General features: G+C 43.7%; 3 protein-coding genes across 11 annotated transcripts in view; 2 read left to right on the forward strand and 1 right to left on the reverse strand.

Moving 5' to 3' along the window:
• lama2 (laminin, alpha 2) overlaps positions 1-2,252 on the forward strand; it is a 100,047-nt gene extending 97,795 nt beyond the window's left edge. For 7 of the 9 annotated variants that reach the window (XM_035423841.1, XM_035423837.1, XM_035423836.1 and 4 more), the window contains 3 exons: positions 321-451; positions 1,199-1,421; positions 1,814-1,968. In XM_035423841.1, coding sequence (XP_035279732.1) covers positions 321-451; positions 1,199-1,421; positions 1,814-1,968 — 509 coding nt within the window. Of the gene's footprint in view, positions 1-320; positions 452-1,198; positions 1,422-1,813 lie in introns of all 9 variants that reach the window. The other 2 variants (XM_035423835.1, XM_035423844.1) reach the window with 1 other exon arrangement.
• A 3,156-nt stretch (positions 2,253-5,408) lies between these two features.
• LOC118230390 (enoyl-[acyl-carrier-protein] reductase, mitochondrial) lies at positions 5,409-11,088 on the forward strand. The gene is made up of 10 exons (XM_035423375.1): positions 5,409-5,599; positions 6,470-6,567; positions 6,932-7,063; positions 7,288-7,431; positions 8,168-8,270; positions 8,385-8,487; positions 8,761-8,834; positions 9,076-9,136; positions 9,258-9,330; positions 9,571-11,088. The coding sequence occupies exons 1-10, from the start codon at positions 5,448-5,450 to the stop codon at positions 9,729-9,731; spliced, it is 1,101 nt and encodes a 366-aa protein (XP_035279266.1). The 5' UTR covers positions 5,409-5,447; the 3' UTR covers positions 9,732-11,088.
• On the reverse strand, positions 10,065-26,921 carry arhgap18 (Rho GTPase activating protein 18). The gene is made up of 15 exons (XM_035423374.1): positions 26,705-26,921; positions 20,934-21,136; positions 19,442-19,677; positions 18,832-18,892; positions 17,431-17,597; positions 16,668-16,833; positions 16,462-16,553; positions 16,171-16,248; positions 15,800-15,959; positions 14,915-14,997; positions 14,463-14,669; positions 14,185-14,328; positions 13,556-13,680; positions 13,121-13,176; positions 10,065-12,543 (listed from the first exon to the last, which is right to left on the reverse strand). Exons 1-15 carry the CDS (start codon positions 26,818-26,820, stop codon positions 12,452-12,454), a joined length of 1,986 nt encoding a protein of 661 aa, XP_035279265.1. The 5' UTR covers positions 26,821-26,921; the 3' UTR covers positions 10,065-12,451.
• Between the last annotated feature and the right edge of the window lie 676 nt (positions 26,922-27,597).

Below are 27,597 nucleotides of genomic sequence, written 5' to 3' on the forward strand. Positions count from 1 at the left end.
ACATGAAACAACTAATAGTGAATACAAAACACTGGCTGAGCAGATACACAGTCCAGTCAAAACAATGCTTAGTCAATACATTAAAAAAAAAATTTAAGAAACCAGTACAAAACTTTCTTGAGGAAGGTTTATCTCTCAGTGATGTATCTTTTATTTTTCTGAAACTCTAAAACAAAAATATGCCCCTTTGGTTTCATGCACTCTTGATATTTTAGAGCTGCACACATGGTATATTTATTCTATTTTGGGTTTATTTTGGTGGGTTTGACACTTTCTCTGCTCTGACGGTTCCCTGTCTTGTCTTCCCGGTGCTGGTCCAGTGGGCTCGTACAGAGTCGGCTTGGACATGACCATCCAGCTGGAATTCCGCACGTCCCAGGCCAGCGGGGTCCTGCTAGGAATCAGCAGTCAGAAGATGGACGGGCTGGGCATCGAGCTGCATAACGGCAAAGTGAGCGTGCTCAGACTCTCGCCTGATACTCTCACCTTACCCCCCCCCCCCCATGTATTTAAACTACCAGTTTGCTGGTAGTTCATCTACATTCAAATTAGTGGTTGTTGCTACAGTAACTACCGACAACTTTTAGCCATAAAATCTTTTTTTCTCCAAAGCCCTTTGATCAAATACTGCTTCCTCTCTCTGTTCCTTCTAATCCTGATTGGTGGGATGCACTCTGCTCCACTATAGTTGCCAATGGTCGACTGTCATTTGCCACACATTGCTGGTTCTCCCCACTGAGGTGTATAGTGGTGTATAGTGGCTGTATATCGTGTGCATCATGGGAAACATGATAATTGTTATTTGATAATCATTTACAAAGTAGCTTGAACTACATTTTTGAGTCATTGTAGTTTCACAAGTTGCATTTCTCATTAGGATAGCTTTGATGTAGGTCAGCTACTTCCAGTATGAAGTAATTGGTAGTTTCCCCAGCATTGCTCAAAGGCGATGGCTACGCAGCCCAGCCTTTGGACTGTGGGGTAAAAAGAAATGGTACATAATTCATTTGTACCTTTTTTTGCTTGCAGAAGGTACTTATTAGTACTAAAATAGAACATTTTTGTCCTTTTAGGACACATTTGGGAAATTTGGTACCAGAATGTACCTCCAGTGTACCTTCATTTCACCTAGCATGACTCTATTGTGGCGATTCCCTCAAACTGCAGTAACGCTCTCTGCCGTACCTCCCCCATCCAGGTGCTGTTCCACGCGGACAACGGGCTGGGGCGGGTCACGGCGGTGCACGAGCCGGACGCGGAGGCGGGGCTCTGCGACGGACAGTGGCACTCGGTCACGGCCCACAAGCTGAAGCATCGGCTGAAGCTCGTGGTGGACGGCAAGGAGTCGGAGGCGGAGAGCCCGCACGTCCAGTCCGCGTCCGCCGACACCAACGACCCCGTTTACGTGGGCGGCTACCCTGGTACGTCAAACAGTCCCGTCCGTGTGTCCTCTCACATATGGGTCACCGTCCAACAGTAGAATATGCACAAAATCATGCAATCTCACTTTTGAAGCGTGACCAGTTCTGCACTTGGAATGTGTTACTAAATATTTGGCCCACGATTTACTGACAGTTTAAATAAATTGCTCTTTGTCCTCATATAATGGCAAAAACACTTAAGACAGGTTTACTTGTCATTCCTTGTAGTCAATTTTAAATAAATGACTGGAATTAGTACAGCAGCCATAGGCTATTTATTGACTACTGATATTATGAGCTTGCTGAAGCATGAATGGGATGGTTTCAGGAACAGATTAAGAGAGCAGCATTGTTGCACTGTGTCATTTTGGGGTTTTCATGGTTCACTGCAGAGGGCCTGAAGCAGTTTGGGCTGACCATCAACACGCCCTTCAAGGGCTGCATCCGCGACCTGAAGCTGACCAAGGCCTCCAAGGTGCTGGACGTCCACTTCAACAAGGCTCTGGAGCTCCAGGGGGTCCAGCCTCTTACCTGCCCGGCAAACTGACTCCGTCGAGCCAGATGATGCAACATGATCATATTCAGCAGCCTCTGTGTCTCTGTGTATAGCCTAGCAGTGTGAGGTTTGGTTTGAGGTTTTTTTTCTTTCTTTCTTTTTTGAAGAGTGTGAAGTATTTCCACGGTGAAATTAAGCTGGACTGATTGAAATCTTGTGGATGTTGTAACAAAAAAAGGTGCTTGCATGCTGCTTTAGAAAGATCCTGTGCATGGACAACGCTGTAATGTGATCTGTATGCCATTTTCAAATATAACCCATTCTGATGACCAGCAGCATTTGTGTTTTACTTGCACTTCCAGATATGCGGTATTTCAGCTATTCAGTCTGGTTGCACTTCAGATGGTCTTTAATATTGTGTGGCGACACTTGTTGACTGAAGCTACCAAACACACTATGATTTGTAATTGTTGCAAAACTATCAAAAAATAGAAAAAACATCTACCAAATACATTATTTTTGATTCTTAATTAATACTTAATAATGCAATAATTAAAAGTACTTATTATAGACAACAAGGAACCACAAAGCCAGAGGATGTAATATCCCATGATATTGTGTAATGAAGATTTCAGTGTGGTTCATGCCAGGGATTGCCATTTGTCTGCACCAGCTTCATTTCCCAAAAGTACGATTTTGCAACCGGACGTTCAGTCAATATGAAACTAAGCCCTCCGCTCAAGGCCAGAGCTTTTCAGAGCGAGGAACACGTGTCAGCTGCAGCAGATGTTCCATGAAAAAACGGTGAAAACAATTTCTGCGTTCTGTGCACAGTCACGTTCGAATGACTGCTCAGACGAGAACGTGCATCAGTTGTCTCAGGATCGATTCATGTTGATCACAGACGCTAGAAAAAACCAATAGCATCATCATTCTCACCAGCAGCTGTTTCTGTAACTTTTCGCCCTCTCAATTTGAAGTTGCCAGATTTTCGTCTTGAGTAATTCTCCTATGCCGCTCTGTTGTGCTCTCCTACAAGCCAGTGAATACTTCCCAGACTGAAATCATCGGGGCTACTACAGGAAATCCTACAGGAGGACAACTTGTAGCAGATGTCCACCTGCTACACTGTGCAGAGGAACTGAGCAATAATCCAAACTGAAGATGTGCTTTTCAGACACATAGTTCTGTAATAACAACTTTACCCTGCAATGTTTTGGCCATGGGCCTAACTGCACTGCAAAAAACTAAAATAGGTCAATTTTAGACATACAGATAGTTGACAAATTACAGGAAAAACCAACATGAAGTGTCTTAGTAAGGTGTTGGGTCACGGCGAGCTGCCAGAACAGATTCAGTGCACCTTAGCATAGATTCTAGCACTGGTTCTTGGCAGGGATGACTCATCTGACCATATCACTTATTTTTCCCACATCTCTGTAGAGCAGTGCCTATGGTTTTTGCTCCACTGAGCTCTCAAATGTGCATTTGTCTTTGTAATGAGGTGTTTATGCACCGCAACTATAACATCCCACTCCATGCAGTTGTAGACGGGCTGTTCTTGCTGGTGCATTCTCAGTCACCTGAAAAAGAGTTACACTTCTGGTTTTCCTTTCATATCACATCAATGCACGAGCGTCACGGTCATCGAATGTGCGCTTTCCACCATAGTTTACGATCCTATTTACTAATGTCTTTCCCATAGATCAGTGGTCTCAAACTCAGTGCCATAGAAGGCCGTGTGTATGCTGGTTTTTATTCCAGCCTCAGATCTTGATTGTATAATTAGTTCAATTATTTGCTGAATTAGGGATGCAGTTTTGCACATAATGGTGACCCGACGTCTGTGGTGACCTGCATTGTCTAAATAAAAACTTGCTTATATTCTGTGCTTATATTCTGTGCTTCAATGCAGTTAAATGCATATGGCTGAATGTGTAATTGGACTCAATTAAGGCAGCAGTAATTGGTTGGAATGAAAACCTGCACACCCCCCTCCATGGCAACAAGTTTGAGACCACTGCCATAGATCTAAATGCAGATGTCACTTTAGTCCTATTGAAACACAAGCCAGTTGAGCAGTCTTTGTGACTGAAGCCCCAATAATGAATCCTCTTTCAAAGACACTTAGTTCTGTTCCTCTTGCCATCTTGATACAAAATTGAGGTCAACTGGGCCTACTCAGCATTTTTATACGTCACAGAGCATGATAGGATGTTAATTGCTTAATTGTATAGTGCAGTACACCTATGTGGAAGCATCCGATTCGTTATGTTTCTCCACTCATTTATTCAAGTTTTTCCTTTAATTTGTCACCAGTCTGTATATTTAGACTTAGAATTGCAGTTCTAACACTGTTCTTGCAAAATAAAAGGATTGCCAATGTGGTGAGACAGTTTGACTCATCTGACTCAAGATTTTCCAGTGGGATAAGACTAACACTTAACAAGCAAAAAGTAACTTTCTAGTATTTTCACATGAGGAAAAAAATATTTAATCTCATTACAAGACCAACTCACTTAAGACAGATTTTTTTTTGCATTATGATGCTTGTGCCAAACCCTCTGTCACATGCCAAGCGTGACACCACAGGGAGGGAGATGCAGCAGTACCAGGGAACACCATTGGCTGTCGCAGAGAGAGTGCACCCAAACATATATGAAATAAAATAAACGCTATCTTCACCCTTCCCCCTCATAGGTTCCGGGCAAAAACAATAAACTAAATCAACATGCTAAAATAAGAAAGACAAAAGAAAGTAAAACAGAGCGACAACTATTTCAGTTCGCGGCTCTGTAGCTGGACTGCTTTCCAGCCAACCAGCTCCTCCGACTTTTCAGAGGGGTTCACTTTTCCCCATCTTTTTTAAAAGAAACACAACTGAAATTCTGAAAACTGAAAGAAACCAAACTCAAATAAAGACACTCACTCTCAGTGTTAGCTCCCAGCCTTTGCCCCAGACTGTGGAGAGCAGCACACCTTTAAGCACCTGGGCTGATTAGCTAATGCAGCCCAGGTGCGTGTGCTCTCTCCACCAGCCGGCGCAGCTGAGACCAATCCACCTCTCCGGTGGATCGACTGCTCCACCCTTCAACTACCGATTCACTGTAAAAAGCACTGTACTGCCATATTTTGTGAGACAGTGATTTGTAAGATATTTTTTTTATATATATCACCAGTCATATCACACTTCAAGTTTTTATTTGCAAACTTAATGTGGGTTTAAACCCACCCTCAAAAAAGCTGGACATACACATGCAATATACAGAAGCCGCTCACAAAAACAAGGCCTCCCCCTCCCCACGGAGTAGCCTAGCGACTTGTCTGGTTCGTTCCACCAGCCTGGCCATACTGCATTCCTGGACATGGCAATGATCGCAACACAGTAATGAAAGTGAGGAAAGTACAGTACTTTGCTTCCTCAGCTTATACACACCATGAGGTGTTGCAATGGTGGGCAGGTTTGGGGAAGTGAGTCCATATTTCAGGAGCAGAAATGTGAAAGACATTCATCTGTCTGCAGAGCAGTCATGAGAAAGGCATTTAACAGTGTGATCCAGGTTCGAGCGTGCGTCCTGGAGCCCAGAGGATGGGGACCCTGCTCTGCTTGGACCCGGAGGCTGACACACTCCTGCTCAGCACTGGTGTACAGATGGCATGGGGCACACTCTGATGTGGTCAGGTAATTAGTACCATTTCTCAGAGGCTTGCTATTTTTAAAGATCATTGATTTATCAGTACTTGCAATGCGAATTAATGACCTGTGAATTAGATTTTTTTAGTTTCTCATTTTAACATTGTTTCTTTTACAATAGCATATGCAATTAATTTTCGACAGAAAATAATGGTGGAGAGCAATTTGTATTTTTTATGTAATAGATAATTGCCTTCCAACCCTGCTGGTGAATGTATCCGTGAAAAGCAATTAGTCCCAGCAGGAAAAATAGCAAGGAATATTCAATGTTTATTCTAATAATTGCTAAAAGACAATGAGTTTATATTACAATCTGTTGGGGGATATTCATTCTTTAAATGTTCCCTATCTACTGTTATTCATTTTGTTAATATGGTTAAATTTTAAAGGAAACGTGGTTATATATTTCTCAAAATAATGGAAATATGTACAATATATCACTTATTTTGACTAATGCCAAACTAAACATGGGAAAATGTGAGAAAAAAAAGAAATGACTTCTACGAAAACATACAAAATAAAAAAAAATGTATCTTTGCTATTTTTAATTTAGTGTTAATTTATATATCTTTTTCACAATTGTATTGCAAACCTGGCCTGATGTATCCCTTGACTGGCCACTAGTGTGTGCTGTTACCTCATCTCCAATGACTGCGTTGTGCTAATTGTGATATTCAGCATTGCTGTGAACAAATGACATAAAACACAGACTGCAGGAATTTGAGCTATTTCTACCAAGGTGTTCAATACCAGGCCCGTGCGGTATTAAAATCATTTTTACTGATTTTCCTTAAGTTAACAGTAATAGATAAGATGTGAATGCATGAATTGTAAAGTAAATATTTCTCTCCCCTCAAGAATGGAGGAACTGCCCTTACCTGCTGTAGGCCAGAACAGTGTCAGACTGAAGATGCTTGCGGCACCAGTGAACCCAGCTGACATCAATATGGTCCAAGGTACAGTACCTCTTTGGGTGTAAATCTTGACTCAGGGATCAGAGGTCAGAGATCCTTCCCTTAGGTGACCTTTGACCCTTGCTATTTTCCACCCACACAAAGGATGAATTCAGCTAAATGGATTTTCAGTGAATCAAACTGTCTAAATAAAGCTTTCACCACAGGCAGATTAGTCATCTTCCATAAAAAAGAGATTTTGTGAATCCTCCCAAAAAAAAAAAAAGCCTGTGATCAAATATATCCTGTGTCCACGCATTCCCTGGAAAACTGTCAAGCTTCAATTTGTGAAAGAACATAGCCAGCATTGTTCAAAAACAAAATATAAGCCAGGTGGAATAATGGGTCCCTGTTTGTCAATCTGCAGGGACCTATCCCATTCTCCCACCGTTCCCTGCTATTGGGGGAAATGAAGGAGTTGGTGAGGTGGTTGAAGTTGGCAGTGGAATCACTTCGTTGAGCCTTGGGGACTGGGTGATCCCTGTGGATGCAGGTTTTGGTAAGGAAGCCCACCTAGCTTTAAACACCCAGCGGAAGCCATTTTGTTCGCACAAAGCATTGTTTGTTCAATCAGATATAAATGTCAGGTCCGCCCTTTTAGATGTTGCAAAAACATAAATATTGCTAGCAGCATGAGCTAAGCCAGTCACAAAATGCCTTAATAGGATTAGTCTGTAAACAACTTTTTAACGACAAAGTGACTTAAGCTACTTTGTGCGGAAGGAACGTGGAGGACGGAGGCGGTGTGTGACGCGGATGACCTCATCACGGTGCCCAAGGACATCTCGCTGCTGGGAGCCGCCACCATCGGTGTAAACCCATGCACGGCCTACAGGATGCTGCAGGACTTTGTGCACCTGCGGCCAGGTGTGTGCCAGCATTCCTCCACGACACCTTTCTTTGGACGTGCAGCAAACCAATGATGCCAATTCAAAATTATATACTTCCTCACAGCGAGTACCTGACCAGCAGGTATTATGTTCCCAGTGCTGCTTTGATCTTGTAGGAGCGTCGTATTACTACGCCATTGTATTAAGGACCTGATTTACAAAGAACTTCAGAATGAGCAAAACCTTTTAGCCCACGCAAAACTAGTAACACAACCAATGATTGGTGCAAGACAAATATCATGATCAAACATTGGTTAAAAGTTATTGATTTTCCATGTGCTAAAAGGTTTTGCACACGCTAAAGGTCTTAGTAAATCAGGCCTTAAATGTTTATGGTATGTTGTGTGCTAGCAGGCTTTTGAAAACCAGATTTGCCTACATTAGCGCTGCAGTCCAATTCTGTGTATTGCATCAGCTGTCTGGTTTTAGTGCACGTTGCTGATCATTGTGGTATATTTACAGAGGTGCATACATTGCATAAGGAAGAAAATGTTGACAAAACTGTACACTGGCAAGGAATGTGATTTCACAGCTGAGTACACAGTACAGGAATCTGACTGTGAATTAATTTTGCAGATAGGGGGCACTGTTATACAAAATAGGTGCACAATACAGCAATCGGACCATGAATTAATTTTGCCCATAGGGGGCACTGTTGTTTAAAATGGGTGTGGAATACAGGAATCTTGACTATGAATTTATTTGGTCCAAAGGGAACACTGTTATTCAAAATGGGGCCAACAGTGCAGTGGGCCAAGCAGTCATTCAGATTGCTGCAGCAATGGGCGTAAAGACCATCAACATCATTAGAGACAGGTACAGTGCACGCACACAGTCTTCACCATGTGCAGCCTCCATCGAAATAACTAATCAACATGTCTTATGCACAGCACGTATGCAGATATTTATAATAAATATTCATCGCCTCAGACCCAACAGGTGGGAGTTGGTTGAAGAGCTGAAGTCAATGGGAGCTGATTACGTCGTGACAGAAGAGGATCTGCAGAGCTCAGAGATGGAGAAGATATTCAAAGTGAGAGGAGTGGCTATACAAGAAGCGGAGTGAGAGAGTTTATTAATCACAGCGCCTCTTAAAAGGACTGGCTTTTAAACAGTAGACACAGGAAAGGCCTGAATCAGTATTTATAATTATAGAAAAAGCAGTAGTATTTACAGTGTAGTATTCACACTACACTGTAATTATAACGAAGCACACTATTCCATTATGCAACTACATAGTATCAATGTTCCAATGTAAATTGTCTCAGCACACAGTAAAATGCCTTTATAAATCATTTTGTTTCAGGATGTCCCGAAACCAAAATTGGGCCTGAACTGTGTTGGGGGACAAAGTGCTGGACTTCTCCTCTCCCACCTTGAGTAGGTTTTGAGGAAGCCTCTTTTGAGAGGGAGTTGGGTGGGGGGAGCACACTATTCTTTAGCTCTATTCCTGGACTACTGAACTATACATACTATAATCTAGAGTCTAAGTGCTGTCTTTGAGCTTCATAATCTTCATTATGTTGTTCCTAGCAATGTGGATTACTAAACAGAATGTCAAATTCGACACTGCTATGATTGTGTATACTAGAGCAAACCAGATCTGTATTTCCCTGTACAGCAATGGGGCCACACTAGTGACATATGGAGGAATGGCAAAGAAACCACTTCCACTTCCAGCTGTGAGTGAGGGATCACTTTAAAACACAAACTGGTTTTTACTGGTTTGTACTGAAAGATTTATGAAATTTCTTGTTTACGTAAAACATAAAAGTGATAATTCTTTGTTGTGTTTTTGAACAGAAATTCCTCATATTTAAAAACATAAACTTGCGGGGATTCTGGATGACCCAATGGAAAAGAAACAACAGAGAAGGTACAGTAGAATAACTTGGGGGGGGGGGGGGGCTAAAAAACATAGAATTAGCTCATTTGTTCTCGGAACACAGACAAGGCTGTTTGTGAGATATTAAAATCATTGATTTACAGTCACTGAAATTTGACTGGGTGTCATGCTGAATATAAAATGAATAACCTCCTAACAGATTGCCATGGCTGTTCCTGTTGCACAATCCCCTGCATTTTTACAGAAGGCTTGTGTGTGTCACCTCCCCAGACCTAACCCTCCTTCAGTCCATGGTGGGCGCTCTCTCTGGCCTGGTGAGGTCTGGGCAGCTCTCCCCCTCTCCGTGCGTCCAGGTCCCCTTCAGCCTCTACAGACAGGCCCTGGAGGCCACAGTGAGCTCCCATCAAAGGAAACACATACTTCTCATGTAGAGAGACGTGCACCCGCACGCCGACGCAAACAGAGAATGCTCAAAAAAGGCCGTGCATTCGTACAACCAGGGCATGAAAAGAACTTTTTTCACCCACTGGCTGGTGGTGGGTGTTACTTTCACTGGTATTTGGCTGGTGGTGGACGTTACTTTCACACCCTGCGTACAACGTATATACTTGATGTGATTGCACAGGATGTAAAGTCTTAAATTTGCACCAGTGATTGAGTCCACCAAGTACTGCCCTCTATTGTTCTGTTCCGACTGACCCACAACCACAAATGAGACATTTTAGAACATGCACTCTGGCAATAAAAGGCATTGCTCTCTCAAGGCCAGCATAAGCATAGGTTTATTTACAAAAAAAATGTTTAGTGGTCATTTCTTAAGAGCTCAGTACACAAAGGGGGCATCTTTCAACACTCATGTTCACAGTATTCAGCACAAAATGAAGGCAGGACATGTTCTTGTCTTGAATTGTCTTTCAGACAATTCATGAAATGAGCTGGACCCAAATACACTTTTTCCATTTCATTTCTCCAGTACCTCATAGGTAAATGTATGTGTTCTATTGCCCTTTTTTAAACACACATATTTCTCAAAATATCCCAGCTTAGGAAGGTACTAGGATTTGCTGGAGATCCATGTTTAAAACTATACCATTCACAAAAGGTCAATTTAAGACTGACGCTACAGTAAATAGTAGCCATTATAAGTAATCACAGGTTTAACTCAGAAATGACTAGCTTTGATTGTATTTTTGCACTGTAACATGTTCAGTGTTAAATTGGCTCTTACAGAGTACATATGGTCTCTCCTGGACTCATATGTACTCTCTACGAGTTGAATTAACACTGGAAATTTTACTGTATTTTCTTCTGAAGTGACACTCCCTCCCCCCCTCCACACGTTCTTGGCAGATTGAACATGTGGATGAAATGACAAGCCACGTCTGACTACCGGAATGTTTTTTTTGGTTTCTTTTTTCTTTTTCTTTTTTAAATGGCAGCTGAAAATGAATATGGAAAAGTGCATCGCTATTGAAAAACTGGAGTGCCGCCAAACCCCACTGAACCAATACACACATGTAGTGAGAGTGCATTTACAGGCCATTTGCATAACAGCCCATTAAATGTTGAATGTCATTTGGCAGAGAATACTAATGTATCGAGGGCAGTGGAACTGAGAAAGGTATCACAATACAATAAGCAACGGTGCTAATTTACTTACTGTAGTGAAGACGCTTTAGGAAATGTTCTTATAACCTTTAAGCAGGTTAAAAAGGGAAAATGGATTATTTCTGTATTATTTATATTTAAAATGTTGTTATGGAATAAACCAACATAAAAACCACTGAATTATTTAAGTGCCATACTGTGTAGTCATTTTGTGAATACCCTGACAAAAAATAACAGTAAAAACAGGATAAGGGTGGGCGTGGACATTAATTGCTTTTAAATGTCAACATAGAAAAATACCTAAATAGAAAAATATCCTCAAATTCTAACAGGTTTAATAGTCTATGTAAAATAATGGTTTTCAGTGGGATTAGATTTGCCAGCGCTACAGCCTAAAACCTTCTAAATGTTTATTAAATGTTGCTTAGTCAGTGCTTACTGTACAGACTGACAAGGCCAACTAGGCTCATACACAGGTATTTCCTGTTTCAGTGACGACACAGCTGTACTACAAAGCACCACTAGGGTGCAGCATGCTTTCTTCTTTCATTCCGGCTCTCCATTCTACAAATCAAATCACAACTGAACCCCCTTAAAGGCATCAAGACGTCTAGGCATCTAGAGTAGAAAATTTCTTTTTGTTGAATTTCTCATAGTGGTATTAACTAGAGGTCCACTGAACTACCTCTGAAAGGTTATGCAGGAAATAATATCCTAAAATTGCAGTTTTTTTAAAACTATTTAGCTAATGTTTTTGTTTGTGTTCATTATGTTATTTTGCCCCATCGTGGAGCTATTTGATTATATTATTTTAGAGGTGGCTGTGGGTGAAACCCCAAGTATACTGGTATCCAAACTTCTCTGTGAAAATTAAGTCCCCCCCCCCCCGCCCCCAGCTATTCATTGGCTTCAAATGCTAAGCTCAACTTGGAGTGTTTTTGATATATGCAAACACCTAAACATTGATCCATATCCAGACACTTACTGCCATTTTTCAAAGTTTCAAACGCATACAAAAAAATTCAAAGAAGAGCCCTTGGAGGCTTTTAAACTTGAATCCCACCAAAACATTCTACATTCCTATCACAGAGGACAGCTGTGTCCACATTTACCCCTGGAGAATGAATCCTTTACCTCCTCAACAACTGTTAAGATTGCTTCTGAGGTCCAATGAGAGGTGCAGTGGTTAACAGAAACGACTGGAGGACATGAACAGTGGATCTTCCCTTTAGCTGATTCACAGTCTAAGGGCCTAATGAGAAAAATCAGCTGTCATCCTGATGCTGGTTTAAAATGGATGCTCATAGGCCATGGTTTAATCAGCCCAGCACAGGCCTTTAGTGAGCGCAGCTCACTTATTTTTTTCCCCCAAGGCACAAAGACCGTCGTAATAATTAGGACCAGAGGTCAGCTGTGTTTCCCAATGAAGCGTTTGTTGTGACGCAGCGTTTAAAAATGCGCTCACATTTCCCCTTTTTTTCTCTCCATAACCCACCGCCCTCCCTGCGGAAGAAGGGCGGTCGTGCCGGAGCCGACGCGGGTTCTAATGCTGGACTGACTTTATCACCCATTCTGCACTGGGGTTGAGCTCCAGGAGGTCTTTCATGTACGTCTCCTCGTCCAAGCATCGCTCCTCTGTCGCAAAGGAAGAACACAGAAGAAAAATGAGCCACTCTATAAGCCATCTGTGAGCTATACTCCAAACAACCGGTGGTGGAGTGAGGTTTGATGAACCTCATAATGGGTGGAGCCATGTAGATGTCATTCAGTGACTTGTCTGAACAAATAAATGCATTTCTCCCTCCACAGCAAAATACAGTGTTTGGTTCAATTCAGTGAGTCAATGTGATGACATGGCAGCTCTGCCCCATTGGCTTAACAAAGCTTAATTTTTCCACATCTACCTACAAACCGCACCATGGTATACACTCTTATTAGTTACATTAGCTGCCAGATCAGAGACATTGCTGACAGTAGCACATGCTACGCTTATGCTAACAGGCTGTTGAAACAACACGCAACACAAAGATGTGACTAGCTGCAATGAACAAGAACCATGCTGCTCAATTAATAATGTCTCCACTCAGCCACCTTTTCCCAGCCCACGGTCATGATCCCTCCCCGTGTGATAGAGAATGAAGTGCACTCGCGCCCTGACCCAACAGTACTGATCAACGGGAAATTTCAGGGCGTCGACTTAAACGGTACTTACTGATGTTGCCTCCTGTTTCGTAAAGGCACAGTTCCTCCCGCTTCACAGAAGGGGCACTGCAGGAGAAGCACAACAGTCTCAGTCAATGGACATTCTGCGCTGAATCTCACAGTACAGACACACAGTAATAAACATCTGCATTCCCATTCATGCACTGGAAGGGGAAAAAAAAGGCCTTTTGCTGCTCTTTTTATAAAATAAAACTCAATCAAAGCTAGAGCTAGGGCTACTATTAACTGAGATTTATTAACTTAAATTTACTACTTATGGTATTACAAGGCATTACTATATAGCTAGCTCTACCATACCCACTGTGGGGATTTGAAAACTGGGTCCCCAGGCTAGCGCAAACACCTGGGAAGGTGAAAGTTTAAGGACACGCCAGGACACGCGTCGCAGTAGCGAGCGGCCATTAGCGCCGCCTCGGGCTCTCACCTGTCCTGACTGAGGAAGCGCGCGAGGATGTCGGAGGCCTGCAGCTCCTCGGTCAGCTGGATCGCCATGGAGACCTTGGAGAACTGCGGGGCCTGCACCCTGATGAAGCCCTGCGTGACGTCCGTCTACACGACGACCGCGGCGCGCCCGGGAAACGAAACAGAGCAACCGTCGCGTCAGTTCAGCCTCGCAAGCGCCGTCATACTACAGCGCTGCTCATCAGCAAAAACAAACACCTCTCACAAACAGGAATTACATTACACTTTCATTTCATCCGCCGGGATGAAAGAGGGTTTGTTGCTCTTCTATCCCTTGTCAATTTAATCCTTGTTTGCAATTTGCAATTAGAATATGTCTATTATGTAATTCCTTCATATTCCTCTATTATGTAATTTTTCAAACAATAAAACTGAAAAAATGCAATACCTCCCATGTCCACTAGATGTCACAGGGGGACCATCGTGTCTTCCAGAAATAATCGTGTAAAGCAATGCTGTGTGATTTGAGTCATTTATTCATTAAAACGTTTCTATTCATTTCTGTATGCTGTTTAGTGCCTTGTTGCCCGGCAGCGCGGCAGAACGGCGCAATTGGCCGCCGTGGTGTGCTGCTGCAGTGTCGACTCTCACCTCGGCCGCATTCTTCTCGTGTTTCTCAGACTTCTCGCGGTCGTAAGCCATCTTCTTCAGAAGCTTCCTCACCGCTCGGTCGCGGCTCTTCTTCTGGTTCTCCATGTTCTGCTTCCTTACTTGGTTCATGATAAATTTAGGGATCTGAAATCAAACGTCCACAACAGGCTTGAAGGAGGGTGCCATGGAAACCAAACAATCTAAGCAAGTTACTGAAATTGCTTGTTGTTTCAATGAAACATAATTGAGGATGGTATAGCAGTGGCCTCTTGGCGTACCGTCCAGAGCAGGTTCTGGTATCGGATGAGTAGGCGGACGATGTTAGCCGTCTCCGTCGCCATGGCAAACTCCTGCTGCTCGCTAATCTTGCTACGAAAACCCTTGAACATGAATATGTTGGGAGCCATCACCACGGCGACGTTGTTCAGAGTCATCTTGTTCTGTTCCTTGTGGTCAATCACCCTCTGGAAGAACTCCATCAGAGCCTGAAACACGACAATTGGCACAAAAGGCCTCTTTACAAATAACTTCAGTGATGACTAAAGGGTCTCGTGGTGCAGCGTTGAGCCTCTGAGTCACAATGAATGTTATGGACAAACATCCTATATACTGAAGGGCTTTCTAGTAAGTGTTCAACCACTAATTCATGAATTTTATGGAGAAGCGGCTTCTTCCATTTGCATGGACTGATGTGTCCCAGTGTAAACTTTATTTATGACATCATGACTACCTTGAGCGTGTCACGGCTGGACTCTGGCAGCAGGAGGACTAGCAGGTTCAGCGCCTGTAGCTGCTGTTTCTTGTTGGGCAGCTCTGAAAGACCGACCACAATTACTGCATCAAACATGCTTCACACTGCAGTCAAGATGTGCATTATTGTGTCATAATCCACCAAAAAACAATTAAATGTTTGTGTGTGTGTTTGTGTGGGGGGAAGAGAGAGAGAGAGAGAGAGAGAAAGCAAATGAGAGAGAAAAAGCAGCAGATTTTCAGATAAGAAAACACTGAACAAAGCCTAAGATTGTAATATTTGTTGTCAAAGTCCATTGTGTAAGAATGTGTGTGTGCGTGTGTGTGTGCGTGCTGAAGGTGTGCTTAGTGTTTAGTGTTTAAAATATGTGCATGTGTATGTTAAGGGTGTGTTGAGCATTTTTAAGGTATGTATGTGTGTTCAGCAGGTATGTTCAGTATATTTAGACTGAAGGTATGTTCAGAATATTTAGACTGCATGTGTGTGTGTGTGTGTGTGTGTGTGGAGATATTTGTGTGTGTAGAGAATATGTGTTCAGAGAGGGTGTGCCATTAGGGTCATTAGCGTGCATGTGTGTGCGTGTGTATGTGAGTGTGTGTGCTAAAGGTGTGTTAAGTGTTTAAAAAATGTGCATGTGCATATTTAGGGTGCGTTGAGCGTCTTCATGGTACGTATGTGTGAGAGTATGTGGTGCATATGGGGGTATATGTGGGATGTTGTGTATGGGGTGGCTTCAGTATATTTAGGTTTATATGGTGTATGTGTGTTGGTGCAGCGTATGTGTGCTGGTATGGTGTATGTGCATGGGTATGGTGTATGTGCGTTAGTTCGGTGTATGTGCGGCGTTTGTGCACAAAAACTCACTAAGCACAGCGATAAAGGCGCTCAGGTACTCCACAGTCAGAAGCGGGTGTGGCAGCTCTCTGATAAACAGTTTGAGCACACTGGCAGCATCATGCTGCTTCAGGCTCTCCCAGGGGAAGGTTCCCTCGTAGAACCTCGCCTCCAGCTCCTGGCACACCGCCTGGCACAGCACATACCAACAGAGACGTTACCCACTGCCACTGCCCAACTCCCCTGCGACTTTCATTATTACCATATGCAGACACAAGTTCAACATGTAGTCATCTTATAAGAAAATGACAATGACAGCACCACACAAGCCATTCCACTCAGCACCCAGTGGGGCACTGAACCCAAATGACTTTTTTTCTAAGCTTGCAACACAGACTGACTTTCACTCTTGTGGCCGCTCCGGGTATCCGTAGGAGGCCCTCTGTGTGGAGGCCTTCCTCCTCTATGTGACAAATCAGCTGTGGAGAGCAAATGACAAAAATTCTCACTTCCACATCTGCATTCTACCTGCATTTCTTTCCACTTCCTCCAAAAAAAATCACAGTCCGTGGATTTTATTGTGGTTTTTACTCAAAGAATTACATACAAACAAAAGGCCAAAAACAAAGCAAATTAATTATAGTATTGAATATTAATATGAACATTACTTTATAAAATGTTTTGGTTCTCACCCTTTGTAGTATTAGTGGCACTTTGGCCCCGGGCATTCTCCTCTGGTCTTGCTCCAATAGATTGGGCAGAGGAACTCCAAACAGGCCATATTCTACCAGAACACAGATTCATTTCATGAGTGCCGTCTCAAAGATCGTGGTTAAACATCAAGCCTTGCTAGCTTACTTATGTGAAATCTGCAACCCCCCCCCCCCCCCCCCCTCACCTTTTACTTTGAGTTTGACCGCCTTGTGAGTCTTGAGGTCGACCCCCGCGGTGTCGAACAGCGCCGTCATTTCGATCAGAACCAGCCGACGGACCATCTTCATGTCCTGGGGGGACAGATCCCACACCTTGGTCGTTCCAGTTTTGTCTCTCAGCAGTTTAAAATTCTGTGAAATAGCAGAAGAAGGAAAGGACGATGACAGTAAAATTTGAAGGTGTGCAAATACTCAGGAGTCAACGCTCACATGAAGCCTGTATTTCTGCATGTCACAACCAGATGTCACTCAAAACATTAGAGAGTCTAATAAATCATTGATCCACACCAAAGAAGGCAGTATTTTTACACTGAAAATGCGCTCAACAAATTTTAAGATTACGTTATTTTTCTATTTTTTCCACTTAATATATTCAGTGTTCAAATAATAATACAAAACGACAGATTGGCCTTCTTATTTCCATATCCAACATTATCTGTTCATACATAAACTCCTTATGAGTCGCTTTCAGTCGAAATGCAATCACAATTGAATTACTTCAATAACGCATAATCAGGTGAAAATCTGAAGCCATTGCTTCACCTGCCAAAGGGCAAAATCATCTCGCATTCCTTTACACTTTATTCCTTTAAAGTGCAGAACAGCAGCCAATCACCGCGCATAGTTTCACTTCCTGTTTTAATTCTGCCTCCTACGTCGCGGGTAAACTTTGCACTGAATGACAGGGCCTGCAAATCTGTGCCCGCGTTAATGTTTAATGGCACTCACCGGCAACTTGTCATCCGCATCGCCCTGGGCCTCAGTGCCCTTTGACCCCTCCCTGCTGCTGAGGGCCTGCTCAGAAAAGGAGACATCCAGGTTGAGGGCCGTGTCCAGTTCTGCCACGCCCCGGTCCGCCGGACCCTCCCCATTCTTACAGACACTGCTCTCCTTACCTGCAGAGAGAGAGAGAGAGAGAAAACACACACACAAGATAAAAGTTCATTTTGTTCATTGGTTCCATTTTATCCAGGTAGGGCAAGTGAGAATTCTCTTTCACGTCCCTGGGTAATCGCTGCAAATCACATTGGGGTTGTTTAGCCGATCAGATAAGGAAGATTAGGTGACCAAACACAGAGAGCTGCTTTTTGTGCGAACTTAACCTGGGCAACAGGATTCACACCCCGACTAGATTACAACAAGCTCACTAGGGAAATTCCCGGCGTGGCTGCTACAGTAGTTCATTCGATGGTGCGTCCAGTGGCGGCGGGATCGACTGGTTACCTCATGCAAAGGCTATTAGCAATACGAGCAGTGCTGTAAAGTATACGGGGGGGGGGAACAGCCTGGCTCGCTGTGGGACCGCGCCGTGCTTTCTCCATGGGGACGCCGCCCCCGTTCCCAGAGTCTTTGTGCCGCGCGTCTCGTCTGACGGCTGACACAGAGAGGGCCGTGAATCAGGCTCGGTGCGCGGTGCGGCGGTCACGGCGCCCGGCTGGCTTGGCTTACCCTTTAACGAGCAAAGCAGAGGCCGTGAATGGACAAAAGGGAAGGGGGATTCTTTCGCGGTCGCTGTGCAAAGGTCGGCGTTCGCCTGAGCGGCAGAACTGCTTCCTGTGCGCGAGTGAGCGCCGAGATCCACCTTTTGAGACGGACGCTGAAGTTCAGAACCGCCCTCTCAGACATACGGTCAATACCGAACTCAGAAATGCTCAAAATGCTCCTGTTCTTAAAGGAAGACCAGGAACCGAGCAACAAGAAAAATACTGTGAAGGAAAGATTTGTTTACCTTTGTAAAGGAATGCCACAACACACAACATAAGAGCAGTGTATATTTAAGGCATCAGATGGAATAAACTGTTGACTTTTAAAGGAGTTCATAAACTGATATAAAAATCTTACAGAGACAACTAAGATAAACAATGTGATAAGCAAGCCTCGGCCTGTTTTCGAAAGAATTTCAAGTAGGGCTAAGATCTTTGTTTCAAACGAACAGCCGAAAAAGACAACGCAAGCCATCTGAGGTAATGAATCGCTGACAGCACACAACAGGCTCTCTGTCGGACAACAAAGATAAACAAGCCGAGGCTGCAGTTGGACAGTGGTTAATCGAGCGTTGTTCTGGGGGAAAGGCTTCCATGCTGGTGAACCCCTACAGGTTTAGGGCAAGCACAGATCTGTCACACATACCAGCTGAGGCAACATCCCCTTTCCCGTTTTCACTTCCCTGTTCAGGCACGGCCTCCTCAAGCTGAAATAGAAAATGGCAGAAACTAAGTTTCCCATATAAAACACTCAACATGTTGCGCGCGTATCTCATCAAAGCCACAAAAAGCTATATGCGGTTTTATCAAAGTGAAGCAATAGCAAAGCTATTATCGAAGTACTGCATGGTATTTTAAAAATATTTTTAATGTGGCTGAAGAATCTAATGGAAGATGACGGTTATTATAATTTCAGACTTAAACGGTCATTAAGTTTGTAAAAACAACTACTGAGAGATGATGCTTCTATGCACGTGTTCTATGATAACATAATGAAGTCGCCTTAATAAAATATAAAATGTCAGTTATCAAGTTCTTCCAGGGCATACCTCATTAATCATCCCTATTCTAGAAGAATTCAGCATTAGTAAAACTTACCTAACTAGTGGTAAACCATTACCTTCCACTAAACTGTCCATTAAAAGGAAATCTGTACCTCTACACTGTTAATACTCTCAAGTAGTACTCCCAAGCTAGTGAATGCACACCTTCTCTTCTGAGATGGGTGTGATTAGAACGCTGGAGCGTGTGCTCACCGTCGCCCCCTGTGGGCCCGGGGGCTTAAAGATGTCCCGCACGTCGGGCACGTGGTACTGCTTGTTCTTCTTCCTCAGGGTCTGACGCAGGGTCTCCACCCTCCTCTCCACGGCCGCCGCCTGTGTGCGCGTCAGGGTGGACAGGAGCACCATGCTGTCCTCGGGGTCCGATGCCGACTCGTCGAAGAGGGTGGCCAGCCCCGCCTCCGTCAGCCACGCCTCCTCCTGCTCCCCCTCTGAGAACGGGCAGGGGGAGAACGACCATTACAGACAGACAGACAGACAGATAGAAGCACACAAAGAAATAAAAAGGTCTGTCTTCAGTATTTTGGTCTTGTAATGAGACTTAAAATCTTTTTTTTCTCTCTCATTTGGAAAATAATAGCTTGTGTTAAGTTACTTTTTGCTTGTTAAGTAAAACTGTCATATCCCATTGGCGAATCTTGAAATGAGTCAAACTGTCTCGCCTTGTTAGCAATCTTTTTCTTACGCATTTTGCAGAAAAGCAATGTAACACTAAAATACTTGTTAAGACTTATTTTTGTCAGGGTACGCAGGCTTACACACAGGAGCTACTGCAAAGGAGACAAACATGGGGTACTAGAGACACAGGTGTCACAGACTGACATAAGTACACAGTCTTAAAAACGGGTTGGTGCAGATGTCATGAACCCACAGGCAGAAGTGGGCGTGGGTGTCGCGCGCACACAGGCCAAGATTGAATACACGTCCCGTTCAGACACGAGCGCAGACAGACAGACAACCCAGATCGACAGACCACCAGAAAGACAATCCAGAGAAGGCTTGTAGTTGCTTATAAAAGAAGCGTGTGTATACTTGTTCAGGATGACGGAGGACCACAAAGGAAGTTCCTATGCAGAGGAACTGAAATACAACAATGTGTTTATTTTACGGACCATTCACATCTGCAAGGCTATTTATAGGGTTTCCTGACCTTAGAGCATGGATTAAGGAATGGCTATTGTCTTTTAACATTTAACATTCGATTCAGCAAAACACTACGTACAGTAGATTGCCTTGTGATAATTAGCCCAAACCATTGTCCCGCAAGCAGTATGCCTGCTATTCATGCCCTCAATCCCATCACCATTTCCTTTACCAAGGAGATTACCCAAGCCTCCAGCAGACACCAGTACACCCACTGCGCCTCGTATACCCAGTAAATCCAAGTACATCAAGTATACCCCAATCAGACCTGGGTCAAATACGTATTTGTTTTGGATTCAAATATTTTTCTGTGCTCTATTGAGCTTGCCTGGTGTAATTGAGCCCGCCAATATGACCCGAAGGCAGGGTTTACACTTTTAGAGAGTATTTCTTTGGTTCCAATACACCAGACAAGGTCAGTAAATCTTAGAAAAGTATTTGAATCCAAAACAAATACGTATTTGACCCAGGTCTGACCCCAATACATGTAGTAGGCCCCAACACATCTAGTAGATAGGTCCCAGCACATCTGACAGGGCCGTACCATCCGCAACCTTCAGCTGAACCTCCTCCTGCTGCTCAGGGTCGCTGCACTGCACCCCGCTCTGGTGGATGTTCTCCACCTCCATCCAGTAGTCGTCCATGGACAGCTCATCCAGGGAGTCCTGGGAGTTCCAGCGGTTGTAGGGGGGCTTCGCCGAGGCATTTTTGGGGCGGCCCTGGACGCTGTAGAGGCCTGTCCTGCGACTGCGTGGAAGGGCGAGATATCAAACAGGATTCAGGATGGCACAACAACGATGACGCTGCTTCATTACCATAATTTGCGGTTTTACCTGAGATTTCATTCAAAATAGATTTATCGTGTTATTCCCTCCTTTAACATCCTTGTGGAAAGGAGGGTGTGTTTTTTTCTGAGACTAAATATTATTCTCATTATCAAGTCCACTGTAATTACAGTCCAGATCCTGCAGACAGAGAAGGCTGCAAAGGCTCTGGTAATATTGATGTTTATGAGTCCACCCTTTAGCACCAACATGATGAATGAAGAGGCTCCACGTTAATGAGGTCACCAAGATCCCAAGATCCCAATAACACTTACAGTGATGCATTAGTGGTGGACGAGACACCGGTAAAATAATGTGTTTTTGTAACTGTAATTCCAGAATTACTTTTCAGGAAATGTCTTGGAGAGGAAGAGAGAGAATGAACTGTCGCACTAACACATGAATTCCCTCTTACTCTGGCCTGGTCAACACGTGCACACAGAGGCATACAGCTTATGGTCACCCTGCTGAAAATTGGCAACAATATGTTAAGTTAAAAAAGAAAAAAACAGTGCTGTTTAAAAAGAAGACGCCATTGGAGGATTCGCGGCAGCAAGCGGTTGAGGCAGAGCCTACACGTGTAGCGGTCAGCCGGGCCTCCTCCGCGGGTTTCAGAAAGCCACGGCATTTCCATTTCCACTACCCCCCCCCCCCCCCCCCCCCCCCCCCCACCCCCCCTCCCTTGCACAGAGGTCTGAATGAGGCAAAAATAAATCCTGAAACCTCAGCAGCTCCCAGCTACCAAATTACTGCTGCTTACGCACTTCAAACGAGGCTCGGTCAATCCAGGTCAGGCAGCGGCTGAAGGAGAAAAAACGTACCTCTGCCTTTTTGTAAGAAGCAAATTCGCCCACCCTCAATGGCATAGCGAACGTTCCACGGTCAACTGCAGTGCGCACCTGAGCCCAAAACCGCACAGCGTGACAAACCAAACCTGTTTAAAGGCTGTACGGTTTTCATTCGGCTGGCTAGCCATTGGCTGAAGCGAACGGAAGGTGTTTTGGTGCTCTTTTGCGAGACCGTGCTGTAATTAGACTTCTCGCCACAGCCGTGGCGGCTACTAAACAGCGCTAAACTCAAGCTAAAACAAAGCACCTAGTGAGCGTTGTCTGAAGGCCGCGGAGAGTGTAAAACGAAACCATTCTTAGCACCGGGCCACAGGAAACGCGGAGGGTGTCAGTAACAGCTGGCATTTTTAGCACAGGATAAAGAAGAACTGTTCAGCTTAGAGGTTTGGGACGTATCGTAACTCATGTACGTTACATCCAAATGGCATTTTAAATGATGAATTAAAGGAGATATATGACCTGAATTAAAGCACTCCACAAGCATTTGCAAAAGTGCATGCACTTGCATGCACATGCACGCACACAGGTGTATTGCCTACATAGTAAATTGGAAGTACATGACAATAGCATTATCATTTGCACAATTCAACTTCTCTGTTAGCAAACAGTAAAATTTCACTAAAAGCTACTATGAATTTGATTGGCCCATAGACCCATCCTATCAATGCTCTTGGTCTGGCGCATACAGAGAGAAGCGTACGAAACACACACAGTTCTTTCCCATTCACAGTCCGCCAGCTGAGCTGCGCAGTCCTTGTGCGGGAAGCCTGCACTTACGCAGCTGGTGCCGAAACAACGACTGACTTTGATTGGCTATTTGTGCAGCGAGGTGGGGAACACCTTGACAACCCAAACCGTCCCTCCCCAGATGATGCCGTGGCTAATTATGTGGCCCTACGAGGGGCAGCTGGCCACGGCCACTGCCAGGAACCAATCCCAGCTCCTGGGGAATATTACTGCACAAGAAGCTACGCCATTCAGTGGACACACCCAATAGCCCACAGCTACGAAAATTTTGTCATTGTTCGGTCACGTTTTGGTCACGTGACAATCACCTGTTGAAGATATGAACAGTACTAAAATAAAATGGAATGGAATGTATCATTCAAAACCAACAATACTGATTCATATCCTTCTTCATATCTCCAGACTAAATGATAAAGGGAGTTGTGTTTTTAGGACAAAACATCTTCTGTCCTGGTAATGTGCTCATAATATTATCTAAAACATTTCTGAGGGCATTTATAACTTTGAAACAGGCAAATTAAATAAGTTACTAGCAGATTTGCTAACAGGTGAAACATATGAACAACAAACCATTTAACAGAGTAAGAAACACACAATCCACAGACTGAAAGGCGGACATCGCTTCCCTTCGTCTCTGGCCCAACAAAAGCAAAACCAAAATTCTGCCTCGTTGGATAGTGGCTCTAATAGCGGACAGGGAAAGTCAAGTAGGCCTTTAATCTACACAACACAAATGTTGTTTCACAGAGGGCCCCATTCGCATATTAAAGGTCAGCCATCTCGTGGTCTGACGGACGGCTGGCACACCGAGACAAAAAGGGAAGCAGGCACTTACCTGTAGCCCGGTATTGTGCCGGCTAAATTTGCCTATTCAAACGCGGTGAAACGCAATACAGTCCCTTACATACGGCAACCAGTGCCACATGCATTGAGCACGGGTAACAAAACCCTCGGGGGCAACCGGTCAGAGTGGTCGAACCAGGGCCGCCGTCACTGTGCCCCAAATACAGACACCGTACCCCCCCCCCACCCCCCATGAAAGCCATCGCCTTGATAAAGTGACAAAAAAAAAACTGGGAAGAGAAAGCTTTGCAAGGCGCTATGAAGTTGTGGGCGAAAGCAGAAGGGGAGAGGAAATTGCGCGACTCAATCAGATCCACAGCAACCAGAAGTCTGGTTTGATAGTCCTTCCGTGGGTCTGACCACTTCCCTGGGGGCTCGACTGCCATTTAAGGGGGGACCAGGGAATAAATTTCCAGTTTTTCCCACACTCAAAGGTTTTTTTTTTTTTAACAATTTCAATAATAGAAACCTTCCCCCAACTGAGGATCAAGTACAGGGCATACTGCACTTACTAAGCACTGCCTGAATTTCCACTAATGCAGTGGCTACTTAACTGGATTGCGAAAGTGAGGTGGGCAGTGAGATAAACATGCAAGAAGAACTTATGGTACACCCCACAGTTTCTACTGACATGCACACCAGTCATATTAAATCATGCACTAGTAGCATGCAGTTGTTTTGAAATAACTTCAAAGCGTTCTAATTCCACATCTGGACAACTTTTAGCTTGGATTTCAAAAAAAGTCAGTCAAAAACACCAAAATGTCTGTCTGGGACATGTGCAGGCTTGGCAAGGGTAACGGATAGCGCCGCGGAAAAGATGATGAGCCCGCATGACTCGTGACGGACATTCCAGAGCAGGCTGAGACAGGCGTGGGGACGGGGTCCCGTTGTCTAGGGCCTGCGAATGTCACCTGATCTGATGCCGTTCACCTGGGTGAGGACCAGGTCAGACAGGGCAAGGTACCCCAGCTAAAGGTTTAGGACAGATTAGCCTCCGTTTGCAACAGCGACGAGGAACACAAAATGCAGAATCTTCATATTCTCATGAATTTTTCCAAGACCTCAGTCAAGTTTACCATTAAGCTTCAGGAAGGATTTTAATACTAACTCAAATAAATTATGCAAACACAGTATGAATAGGTTTATTTTAAACTAGGGACACCAGGGAAACCCTAAAACAATATTTACAATGGAACGGCAATTTCCAATACACGCATCGTGTAACGTTTAAAAAAATGTTCAGTCAATGGAAAAGTAATAAAATTACACACAGCAATCAGAATACTACTGTATGTTCACAAATATTACTTCAGTGCAGCGCGGACGCAAGGTGTTTACACCACGTGTTTACACTGTTGGAGACATTGTGAGGTCCGTGGTCTGGGTCAATATGTTTTATTTACAGCAGGCTTAGGGTATGCACCTCATTACACATCATTTCCCAGAAAACGATGCAAATTTTAAGGGCGAAACAGGCAGCAAAGCAAGATGCATTGGAACTATCCTGGGGCTGTACTGTTCTCTTGGAGGTTCACAAAAGAGGTCTTGCAATATTGATTGGGAAACATAATAACGGTGCTTGTCTAACTGATATTGAATAAATGCTGTAAAAATGTTTTCAATGGAGACAACATAAAAGTTTGTTCACGGCAGATGAACTGAGAAATTAAATGAAATCTACCACAGAAGGAAACATCTAAGCACTGATTTTGATTAGCCTATAGCTTCTGAATTAAAGAAGAGATTTATACTATACTATTTACTATTATACTATACTATATACTATTTATACTAGATTTATAAGTCCTGTAGCTAACCGGGTTTTAAATTACCACTACAATGCTTAGGATGGACCAAAAATGTACACTGAATCACTGATACCAATACAAATTGCAGGTCCCACTACAGATGCTGTCAGCACTCCTGTTGTAAGTTTCAAGCGAATGCATCTTTACAGCACAATTAAACACATCCTAAAGCGACCATATACCGTTACTGTCACCGTAGGGAACCTGAATACCTGAATACACAGTGTAAATCCAGCAATACAGGTATATCTCAATGTGCCAGATGCTCCTTATCCGATATCCTCTAAAATAAGAAGCACACCCTACGTGAAAAGGCCACTGTCTTGAGGTTGGCATTAGTAATACTAATTGTAGTATTTATGCAGAGGGGAAAAATGAGCAATTAATCGCCACACCATGCATAAATAAAACAACAGACCCTTGCACAGTGTAGCCAAAACATCCCGGGCAGAAGTTGCCCAACTTCGCCTGGACACTGGGGAGTTCTTCCAGACACACCTGGTGAACGCCGACACCTGTACTCAACCCTGGAATCCCCAGCCTGCACAACACCCTTTCATATCACAGATGGCGGCAGGCAACTGTGGGCAGGACAAATCAGCATCCAATTTCAAAAACAGTGCAACACTGCTCCTTTTTAAGGCACACAAAGTTAGCATGGAGCTTCCAGATACGTTTTTTTGTCTTGTTGTTTTTGTTTTACTTTGTGGTTATGCAGTCTACCTAACTATTTATGCCTGCTCGGGCAAACAGGCGGCGCGGATGCAAATGTTATTTTAATAGACAGATATTCAAAATCTTGGTGAAAGAAACACTCTTTCCTATCCTGGGAACAGGGACAGTTCCGTGCATTTATTTCTTGTACTAAATAACATAGGCCTATTGTTGTGTTGCAGCGATGTTATATGAAATCAGTATCCAACTACATTTAATGCCCCAGTCACAGTTTGACGTTAAATAGCAATTCCTAGAAAAAAAAACAGAATATTATTGGGCAACTAAATTCCTATTATCAAGTTGCAGCCTACTTTTTCCATGACAACCATTCAGCTTAAGGCCAGTAGCCTATCAGTAAACTAAGAACAATAACAGAAGCTATACAGTAAATAAGTCTGTAGCCCACCGTCATTGTTTTCTGCTCGAGGCAAGGAGAACACGGACCTTTGCACTTTAAACTACAACCGCGGTTGATAATGAAAGGCGCATAATACAGTAGCCTGTGCTTGAAAGCAAGTGTCTCACCTCGTCGCTGACGCTTCGGCATTATCGTTACAATTTATACACGGCGTTGGTAAAGCTTCACTGTTGCTGATATACCCGGTTAGGACAACTCCCTGTGCGTCCTGTATTCTACTCATGTTGCGCGCCGCATTATTATGGAAGTTAGTAGGAACTTCGGATCACCAAGAGGACCACGTACTAGAGTTCTTCCCTGTCTTAGCAACATGAATAATCATTATCTTGCAGCTCCTCCCAGCGCACTGCTCCGTTCAACTACGGGCGGAGCCGCCTTTAAAAAAGTGTTTTTGGAAAGCACAATGAGCGGTTATTCCATGTAGGTCATACAACGGCATCGAATATACTTGAATATCAAACACAATTATTTGATTTCGTGTAGTTTTATTGTGTGTTTAGCCATACTGTTTTACTTCCCCTTCACCAAGTATTAATTGGTTACCTCCCGCAGTGCTCAGCGAGGTTATTATCCAGCATTGTGGACCTTGTGCTCCAAGCCCTATACGCTTTATGCTGTTGTGTACTTAGGCCGCCGTTTTTTCACGATTTGTTCGCGTTCCTGGTGCTTGCGAAATTCATTGTGTTCACGTATGACTGTAGCCGCCGTGTGTCCAGTTTCGTGGGGACGAAATAATTGGGTCAGATCATGGAATGTATATTTATTTTGCGCCATCATTTTGAGTGGATTCGTTTTCTTAGATCCGTATTCACATTCTTGATCAAAAGTAGCCTCATTATTGCCATCATTGCAATTAAATGAGAATTCTGAATACGCAGTGAAATATGTTTTGAGATCAAGCATGAAGTAACCTGCTCCGTCGCTATATATTTGTCATGAACGAAAACTAATGTTCGTGTTAAGGTCTTTGAATACTTATAATACATTTGTATAACGGCAT

The sequence above is a fragment of the Anguilla anguilla genome, chromosome 6 (genome assembly GCF_013347855.1).
Source record: "Anguilla anguilla isolate fAngAng1 chromosome 6, fAngAng1.pri, whole genome shotgun sequence".
Classification (NCBI taxonomy): Eukaryota; Metazoa; Chordata; class Actinopteri; order Anguilliformes; family Anguillidae; genus Anguilla; species Anguilla anguilla.

Coding starts and splice junctions, on each gene's coding strand:
- LOC118230390 (XM_035423375.1), top strand. CDS start 5,448: ATGAGAAAGGCATTTAACAGTGTGATCCAGGTTCGAGCGTGCGTCCTG. Junction 8,271..8,384: donor ATCAACATCATTAGAGACAG/GTACAGTGCACG, acceptor TCATCGCCTCAG/ACCCAACAGGTGGGAGTTGG. Junction 9,137..9,257: donor AACCACTTCCACTTCCAGCT/GTGAGTGAGGGA, acceptor GTTTTTGAACAG/AAATTCCTCATATTTAAAAA.
- arhgap18 (XM_035423374.1), bottom strand. CDS start 26,820: ATGAGTAGAATACAGGACGCACAGGGAGTTGTCCTAACCGGGTATATC. Junction 21,137..26,704: donor GCCGAAGCGTCAGCGACGAG/GTGAGACACTTG, acceptor CCTTCCACGCAG/TCGCAGGACAGGCCTCTACA. Junction 12,544..13,120: donor CGAAACAGGAGGCAACATCA/GTAAGTACCGTT, acceptor CCTTTGCGACAG/AGGAGCGATGCTTGGACGAG.